General features: G+C 36.3%; 2 protein-coding genes across 5 annotated transcripts; one reads left to right on the top strand and one right to left on the bottom strand.

The window, feature by feature from the left end:
- Positions 1-1,237: 1,237 nt before the first annotated feature.
- LOC103854858 (general transcription factor 3C polypeptide 5) lies at positions 1,238-5,600 on the top strand. 4 transcript variants are annotated; one of them, XM_009131815.3, is made up of 15 exons: positions 1,238-1,498; positions 1,703-1,861; positions 1,940-2,168; positions 2,269-2,358; positions 2,456-2,546; positions 2,742-2,808; positions 2,905-2,947; positions 3,067-3,238; positions 3,320-3,418; positions 3,571-3,639; positions 3,973-4,111; positions 4,365-4,566; positions 4,852-4,955; positions 5,046-5,088; positions 5,233-5,600. In XM_009131815.3, exons 2-15 carry the CDS (start codon positions 1,727-1,729, stop codon positions 5,400-5,402), a joined length of 1,653 nt encoding a protein of 550 aa, XP_009130063.1. In that variant the 5' UTR covers positions 1,238-1,498; positions 1,703-1,726; the 3' UTR covers positions 5,403-5,600. The 4 variants fall into 4 exon arrangements, with proteins under 4 accessions (XP_009130063.1, XP_033140387.1, XP_033140386.1 ...); XM_033284496.1 differs by having other exon boundaries at positions 1,332-1,611; XM_033284495.1 differs by having other exon boundaries at positions 1,332-1,625.
- LOC103854859 (two-component response regulator-like APRR5) lies at positions 5,475-8,591 on the bottom strand. The gene is made up of 6 exons (XM_009131816.3): positions 7,428-8,591; positions 7,092-7,253; positions 6,731-7,005; positions 6,399-6,643; positions 5,815-6,313; positions 5,475-5,737 (listed from the first exon to the last, which is right to left on the bottom strand). The coding sequence occupies exons 1-6, from the start codon at positions 7,663-7,665 to the stop codon at positions 5,627-5,629; spliced, it is 1,530 nt and encodes a 509-aa protein (XP_009130064.1). The 5' UTR covers positions 7,666-8,591; the 3' UTR covers positions 5,475-5,626.
- Positions 8,592-9,512: the final 921 nt, after the last annotated feature.

Here is a 9,512-nt window from a genome sequence, read left to right as displayed (position 1 = left end):
ATAAACTTTTCCACTAAAATATCATATCATATACTAAACTTTCAACCGTCTATAGTTTGATAATATTTTCATCTTTAAAAATGATTTTTCTGAATATTCATGTTACCTTCACAAAAATGAAGAAATTTATTGGTTCTATTAAAACTAACCTGACTTCACGATATCAGTATTGATTATTCAAGATTTTGAAAATTATTTATTTAGATATTATACTTTTATATACTTTTCACTTAAAACGAATCAATACTATTAAAAAGGAAAGAGTTTTAAAAAATCTAATATAAAAAATTTGTAGGAGTTATGTATAACTATTTATTATTTTTTTGATAATACATTAATCATTCTAAACATACAATATTTTAAATATTTTTAAGAGATATTAATATTATTTCTTATGATACATTTACTCAGAAAAATATTTCATCAACCATGTTTTTTGTACAACAACGTTAAAAATCTATATCAAAAAGTTGTTGGACCTGATATGAACGTAATGAGTCCACATCTGTTCGAGTATTTAAGATCCTAAAAGAATTTGAAATATATGAAAAATCTGAAAAATATCTGAAACACGAAAAGTATTTGAAACTCCAAACAAATACTAAAAAAATCCAAATACCTAAAATTTTAAAATCTTATTCAAAATCTGACATGATGAACTGAAAAATACCCAAAATTTTATCCAAATACCCAAATTTTTTTTAAATTTGAAAAATTTACCTGAAATCAAAACTCTAATCATTAACCAAAAACTTAAAAACAATATCCATAATACCGGAAACATATTCGGAATATCCAAATATACCTAATAAGCACATATTTATGATCGGGTCTAGGGTAGGACCCGGACTCAAACAAAGACCTGCAGGTCAAAAAACCCAATATGTTATCTTCTCTGGACCTGAACTAAACCTATAATTTTGGGTCGGTTCGGTTTGTTTTTTTGATCCGTATATAATTCTCATGTCGAAAAGAAACTTACGTAAAAGTGTACATATAAAATCTCAAATAAAATAATTTGTAGATTATATAACTGTTAAAAATTATGTTTTTCGATATAATAAAACTTTATATTATACTATAATCCAATAACTCTGCGCTTTTCAAGCACGGATCAAAATCTAGTTGGATTATTGTAACTTCCACAATTTCAGTCGATTATATGTCTTCATGTGGATCATGGAAAATATTACACATTATTAATTCATTTCATACTATACAATTTGATAGATACAATATGCTAAATTTATTTTTATTTTCAACAAATGAAGGAAGTATTTCCTAATCATTATGCATAAATTCTCAAAATCATGTCAATCTTTTTCTAAACATTAATGCATAAATTCCGATAACTTCATAAATTTAACAATTTGGGATTTCGCCACAAAGGCAGGAGGCAAGAAAGCTCCGGTGATTCCTTCTCCTCCCGGCGCTCTCCAACTACTTCCCGCTCCGTCTCAATTTCGAGATCCATTCCGATCCGTAACCGCCACTTCTGGTACACCATCGTTATCTCTGTCTAGAGCCTCTGCGTGATTTGACTATAAGTCTCGCTCTCTCTCTCTCTCTCTCTCTCTCGCTTCCATGGTCTCGAACTAGTTCCAGCTCTAGGTTTCAGTCACTAGGTTCATTGTAATTTGAGCTTGAAGAGCATCAACACATAGTAACAGATAAGCTAATTTGATGTATGTGTGTATCACAGCGAGGTGAGATTTGGAGAGAAACGATGGGAATCATAGAAACTGGAACTGTATCAGGTAACTTGCCGAGCAAGGAGACGTTTGTAGTGCATTACCCTGGTTATCCATCTTCTATCTCCCGAGCCCTGGAGACTCTTGGAGGAATCCAAGGGATCACAACGGTAAGCGTTTCCTGAGTTACTCAAGAAAGATATGAAGTTGATTAGTATCAAATTTTTGGTTTATTCACTTTGGTTAAGGCAAGAGAGTCAACGTCAAACAAGCTTGAGCTGCATTTTCGCCCTGAAGATCCTTATGCACATCCTGCCTGGGGAGAGAGACGTTCTTGTAATGGTTTTCTGTTTAGAATTTACAAGGAGGATGTTAAGAGAGTTCCTGAAACTCAACCTGTTCTTGCCACTAGCGGTGCATGCCCAGCTCTGTGTGCTGATATTGTAGCTCGTGTGTCTGAATCGTATTGTTTCGATGGTGAGAACCTAGCTCTTCCAATTGTTATGTGCTTCTAAATGCGTCTTGTAGAATGAGCTTTTGCTTAAAGTTTCCCATTGTATCGACTCTTATTGTAAAGGCATGGTTGACTACCAGCATGTGATTCCTATTCACGCGGATGTTGCACAGCAGAGGAAGAGGAAATGGATGGAGGTGAAGCCGCTTGCAGGTGGTTTTCCTCCGTTCATTTGGTGTCTTTCGTTATATTCCAAATCTCAAGGTTTTGTAGCATAGTTTAAAAATAATTACTCTGTAATATTATACAGGAAACGATGATCTAATGGACATGGCTGATGAAGATGTAATGATGTTATTGCCACAGTTCTTTGCACCCAAAGATATGCCAGACAACTTGGTGTAAGATTACACTGTCTTCACTGTTTTTTTACATTCTTACCTGCTAACACAAATTATGTCCACGTGAAGCTATTTGTGTTCATGTGAATCTTAGTAAGGAGTATGTTAGTTATAGGTGAACGATGAAGAAAGACGTAGTTGACTAAAGTGTTTGAATTTCTATTTTTAAATTTCACTTATGTTGTTTGAGCACAGGCTGAAACTTCCAGGAACATCGGGCCCAAAAAAGAAAGACGAGGCACCAACTCAGAACCTTTGTGAGGTATGTGGTTGCTACTTCTCCATTAATGGTGGCATAATAGGTTGTATGTGGTTGCTACTTCTCCATTTTTTTTAATTGTTTTTACTAATGATGCAGGAAGATATTGGCCCAGTATTTGCAATTGATTTCAGTGTCAAAGATATCCTTTTCTCTGTTTTTCTGATCTTCCAAATCTTATTATTGCCTAGTATGAAGCCATGTTCGTTTGTTACTTTTCTGTCATTTTGGATATCGATGATCTGTCCTTAGCGTTCATACAGATCCCAAAGGTATTAAACTGGGAAGACTTCATTGTTCCCAGCTCCGACCAATGGCAATGGCAAGTAGCAGTGTCTGCATTGTTTGACGAGCGACCTGTGTGGACAAGAGATTCCATAGTCCAACGACTACTTGACAAAGGTCTTAAATGCACACATCACATGTTAAACAGGTGAAGAGATTCTGTGGGTTTCTTATGTGTATTAGTTGTCTTAGTACTGCAATAACCAACTTTCTGGAGCTTTCTCTGCAGGTTTCTTCTTCGGTCTGCATATTATTTCTCGGGTGGTCCTTTTCTTAGGTTCTGGATTAAAAGAGGCTATGATCCACGGAAAGATCCTGAGTCTCGTGTGTGAGTTCTCTCCCTCTATATGTAATGTAGAATTCTCATTTTGTTCACCTCAAAACTCAAACTAGAACAGAAAAAGTATGTCAAGTCTCTTTATTTGCATCCAGTTTGTAGATGTATGTCAAAGCTATTTACTTTGTGTAATTTATTTTCAGATACCAGAGAATGGAGTTCAGGGTTCCACCTGAATTAAGGGGTTATTGTGATGCCAATGCAAGTAACAAGTAAGCGTTACCAATTTCTTATAAACTCAAATCTTTTCTCTACTCAAAAAGGGACAGGAAAATAGAAAACATTTTAACATTTCTTTGAAAGTATTGATCTGTGCTGAAGTGTAGGAGAAAGGAAATGTGTCTAAATTCTCCAGAAATCACATTTGTATCAATTAACTTGTAGAAATTTTAAGTCAAATTTGTCCAAATTTCCGATGATCTCAACCTCAAGCGAATTTAAGATAGTTTATGTGGGTGCATATCATGGATTTATCATGATACATCGAAAAGTTGTAGCTGAACCGTTGGATTATAAGGTGGTAATTAAGTTCCTCTTTGTGACAGGTCAAAGCGAAACTGGGAGGACATTTGTGCTTTTAAAGTTTTCCCTTTCAAATGCCAAACATTTCTACAGCTATTTGAACTTGAAGACGAGTACATTCAGCGAGAGATAAGAAAGCCTCCCAAGCAAACTACTTGTAATGTGAGTTCTCAGCTAAGCTTTTGTTCATGAAGTGAATACCAAAGAATTAGTCTCTCGCTGTATAGATATGACATGTTGTTTCATTATGATAAAGTTACAAATCAAACGTTTATATGCACTTGCATAAATCCCACTACCAAAACACGCCTCACCCACACACAAAATCATGTCTAACTTTAATACATAAAACTATGACAAGTCCTTTGTTCCATATGATGTTTTGGTTATTTGATTTGATGTGTTTTGTTGGCAGTATAAAACAGGATGGTTCTCAGAAGCGCTGCTTGATAATTTGAGACTTCGTGTAGCTGTGAGGTTTGTATCCGTGTTTCCTGAGCCAGGTTTCGAAGATGTTTTTAAATCTATTCAAGAAGAGTTTGAGAGGTCAGAGAAGACAAGAATTCAGAAAGATTCACTGACATCTTGCAAACCAGATCAACTGGAGAAAACTAAAGGTAAGATCAACAACATAACTTCACGTTGTCATGTTCTTTACGTTTTAATTATTCTAGTTAGTGACTGTTGACATGTGTTTCTGTCTCGATGGATTTGAATTTGAGTTAAAGCATGGTGAAGTTAAATCCTAATAAATTTGTTGGAAACATTTCTCTAGGAGTATATAACGTAAAATATTATAAGTGGGACTCATCTGCCAGAGTCTTATAATCATTCGCCATCGAACACATTCTTGTCCTTAGAATATATGGAAGTAACAGGTACTGATGTAAGATAATCCGCAGGTGGGGAAGATACGAAAAAGAATATAAACACAAACAAAGAGAAAGAGGTATCAGCGGATGAAGATGCTGAAGCCGTGGACGAGGAGTACGAGGAACTTGATGTGGTAATCATTGATATAAACTTTTTCTTATTTACCTAACTCACTATTTTCCTCGAAAAATCCATTTCATCATTTCTTTGTTCTTCTTTGCAGGCTGTAGATGATGATGATGAGATATCGTTAAGTTCGCATGGATGTATCCTTCAAATCCTAAACTTTTTTGACAACACACGCACCGATTTGATGAATTATTATGCACTTTCTCGAGTGTTTAGGAGATTAGAAAAGTTCTCAAGGCAAATAAGAGCTTGATCTTAGTTATTCTTTAAATGATGATAAGATGGTGAGATGGAGAACAACAACTCGAGAACGTATCTCCAAGGATTGTTCGATAGATTTCCAAGCAGCGAACCAGCCTTGGATGGTACTGATAGCGATGGAGAGTATCAGATCTACGAGCAAGAATCCAACGCCTTGGATGATGATGATGGTGACGATGATGATGAATGAAGATTTGAACATAATGTGTATTTTCATTGTAATTAAGAGACTTGTAGAAGACACAATCAGGTATGTGTAATGTAAGGAGATAACGTAAGAGTAGATTAACTACTAAACTCAACAACAAAGCTGTATGTACACACGACTACGTACGTGGGGAGTTAGCTCAAGAAACACCTCTTGTATCGGTGAAAACAAAATTGAGCTCTCTATATTACATCAATATGTTTGGATCATTGTGGAGCTTCTTGTGTTGATGTCTCAGTGGATTGAACTTGACGAACGAACTGCCCTTTGATACGCGGACGTTGCTCAGCCAGTTTCTTCCGGCTCTCATAACGGACCTGGTGCAAAGTATCATCCAAAAGGTTAGAATCATTCTCCTTAACATAGCCACTATGTAGTCATGAGTTTTATATACCTTTTTGTCAAAACATCTGTCCTTGCGTTTCATCCGGAACTTGTTTAAGGCAGCTTCCCGTTGAAGAGACTGTTGAGTTCTCCCCACAGACGATGAGTTAGCACTGCAGTGATTGTCTATTGCACTATGTTCGGTTGTAGAAGAGATGTGTCTTCTCTCCTCTGCATCCATGGAACCGTTGAAAGGGTGAAACATGGAGCTGTACTCATGCGGGCTAACGGAGCTCGGGCTTGGAGACAGTGAAGCAGGAGCCATAGCAGCTGTGTTGAACTGTATGCTGTTGATGGGAACTGGTGTTGGGTAAGAACCCTGTCCTGGCCAAGAATTCATCTGAGATGAGTCAGCTCTATTGTTAAAGCTGACCTCGTTTCTTCTCGGAGCATTTGGAGGTGGTTCAGATGAATTGTATTGGTTGATGTTATCATCTTCACTTGCTGCAACATTCTTTCTTTGATCCAAAACCAAAGGAGACGCCGAATATTGTGGCCTGTGAACGTACCTGGCAACAAGAACATAGGAGACAAAATCAGCTGAAAGAACGACAAGTGATGAAACACTGATAGAAAGAAGGAACCAGAACTAACCGTGTGAAGGCAGAGGCACTAGAAGGATGAAGAGAGGGCTTTTCTCCTGAAGATTGGTTCTCACAAGTGTTAGGTCTTCTCAAAGAAAGATCAAGCTCTATCAGAGATTCGTATCTAGCAACACTTTCTTCTCTGTTGCGTTGTGTGTTTCTTCTAAACGACGCGCCCATGAAGTCAATGGCTTCTTTAGTTGAGTCCTCCACGTCTGCGCTCTCTCCTTGCATCTCTGGTCTAGAACATGAGCTCTACAAGAAAAGACATTAACTAAAAAGTTTAGAAACAAACACAAACAGAATGAGGAACTTAGCTGCTGCAATGAAACCATATCTAACCTGGTCATCACCACCATTCCCTATTACAGGACGTTGGTCTCTCTCAAATGCATTCTCCTGGTTACTAGTCGAATTGTTTGCAGACGCACCGTCAGGCTTCTCATGACCAACACTCTCATCTAGTGGAAAGCTACCAGGAGCATTTTGTCTTCTTCTCCAGACATGTTGCCAGAGATTCCTTAGCTCGTTCCTCCTCAAGGGCTTAACAAGATAGTCAGACGCGCCTTTCAACATACACTTATACACGGTATTCACCGAGTCCTGCGTCGACATCACTGAAAGAAAGAAAACAATAACAAGTTAAGAAGCTGAAAACATGAGAAAAAGAAAAGCAGGAGATATATATAAAAATATAACATACTTATGAGAGGGATGTTCTTGCAGATATCATGCTCCATGATGAGTGTTAGAAGAGCGTATCCAGAGATTGAAGGTAGATCAACCTCTGTCAATATCAGATCAACGCTTTGGGGATTTCCTTTTAGCATCTCCCAAGCTTTTAAGCCATCAGCTACAGCAGCAACTGAGAAGACCACATAGAAAGAAAAAAAAAACTCAGCTTAGATTAAAAGAATAAGTCTTTCCACATGTTGGAGAAGCTTCTAATTACTTAATCAGATTTTCAGACAAAGAGATTCCCTTTAAACAATCCATCAGGCAAGCTCAAAGTAACACGACAGTGAAACAAGAAACTGACCTCTGTAACTGCATTTCCTGAGGAGAGCAGAGATAATCTGTCTGGTAGAATCGTCTGCTTCCACGAGCAAAACTCTTAGCGAGATTTTCGGAAGAAACCTCTCCCACTTCATCAAACCATCGCCGCCCTCTGCGGCGTCCTTCCTCCGCATCCTCCGCCGCGTTGGCTTTCCTCCGTCAGCTTCAGATGCTTTATCAACCACCGTTACCTCAACAACTTCGTCGCTCATTTCTTGCATCTTGAAACCTTGAAGCTCTAGAAGAAGAAGAAGAAGTTAGCAAATAAATTAAACAAATATTGAGAGTGGAAAGAAACATAAAGAGTGGAAAAAAATCTTATTCTCTTTCAAAAAGAAGAAGAAAAATATCTTGAAAAAAATCTAGCGAATGATTCCAACGGCTGAGATTAGACTAGTGCGAGTAACTAATATTGATCCAACGGTCACGAAGCTAGCAAAATTCGAAAAATATATATCTAATAGAGTTCGCTGACATGTCCCACGTTTGCCATGTCAGCAAATACGACATATGGCCTTTTTTATTCTTTGAAAATTGGTGTGGACTTGGGGTGTTGATTACTTTTGTGGTTCGTATTTAAAGTTGGATTGTGATTTTATGCTTACCAAAATATTTATGTCATAAAAATCGATTCGTAATGAGAAATGTTTGTCAATAGCTTACAGTGTTTAGCATAATTATAGATCATCAAATATTGAAGCTTACGATAATGTTTATGATTTTTCTATCAACAAACAGGCTAATAGAATGCCTTTCTTTCGAGTAGATCGTTAAGGTAGTGTAAGTAGTTCTCAATGTTATGTGTATATTATATCAATTCAAACTATGTAATTGTGGTCAAAATCTCTTGTAAGAACAATGATCGCGTAATCTCGATGGTTAATATTAGTTCAAGTTTAGAAAAAAAAGGCTAGAATAATAGTACATGATGTTTCAATATTTTTTATAAAAATGACATAAGTTTTTCCTTCTCTTTTTAATACACACCAGAGTTTTATAAGAATCAACAAACCGATGTCATATTTTTAAATCATTGTTATGGCTATATTATTTTAGTCTTCAAATAATAATATTTTATTTTGATTAGAGACGAGGAAAATATTGAACAAATGATCATCATGGTTCAATCGAAATTTATCATAAGGAATAAGGATGATGATGAACACATATCAAGGTAGGGACCATGTGAAGAGTTTTAAAGTTTTTTCCTCGGCTAGATATTTTGGAGGGATAAGGCAACGAGACACTTCTTTAACCTTGTGGTCTTGGTGGACAAGAACAGAACACGTGTATGGTGGTAATCCAAGTCTCTGACAGAACCTTTCACCTTCGGTGGTATCTGTCAGCTCTGACTAAATATCTATTTTTTTATGTCTCTTCACGCGCCAAGAGTTTGATCAAAAATGTCTACTCGCTCTCTCATAATCCACTCATTTTCCTTAAAAGACTTTTGAGTTTCTTTCTTAATTAATTAGTGACTAAGATCACCATTAACCCATGCACGGTTTGGTAGGTAGGTTTTTGAAATTTTTTTGTCTGATAAAAAAAAAATTAAAAAATAACCAATCACGGATCGCTACATGTCGGTAGAATCCAAAAACAGTCTAAAAACCACTCAAGATTCGGCCCTTATAGAAGAAAAAAAAGATGCAGTTATTAAAAAATAAGTAGGATTCACTGATTTTAAAATTATTCTTTTGATAAAACTCATGACTAAGAGCCAGAGTTAATGAAGTTCTAATGCTTTGATCATCTCTGTTATAACCAAAAGATGAGAGGATGAAAAGGAAATTTCAAATAAGAATTTTTGAAAAGGTCATGAAAATCTCATGATCCACTCATCTCACAAATATGGTTCAATCTTTAAAAATCAGTTTTTATTATGCTATGATATTTTTTTTGTTTTTGGTCATTGATCGCTAAAGATATCAGACGAAGAAAGTTTGGTCACCAAAAACCAGTTGATTGTTGTTGAAATTAGTCGTTGACGTATTTATCAAACCAATCAATGGCATAAATTGGTCACTATATAAAGTGTTGTGACTTTGTTAGATGATAACGCACGTGA

Source organism: Brassica rapa, chromosome A02 (assembly GCF_000309985.2).
Source record: "Brassica rapa cultivar Chiifu-401-42 chromosome A02, CAAS_Brap_v3.01, whole genome shotgun sequence".
NCBI lineage: Eukaryota > Viridiplantae > Streptophyta > Magnoliopsida > Brassicales > Brassicaceae > Brassica > Brassica rapa.
The sequence above is the reverse complement of the archived record's forward strand: the minus strand, read 5'-3'. Positions and strand labels throughout refer to the sequence as shown.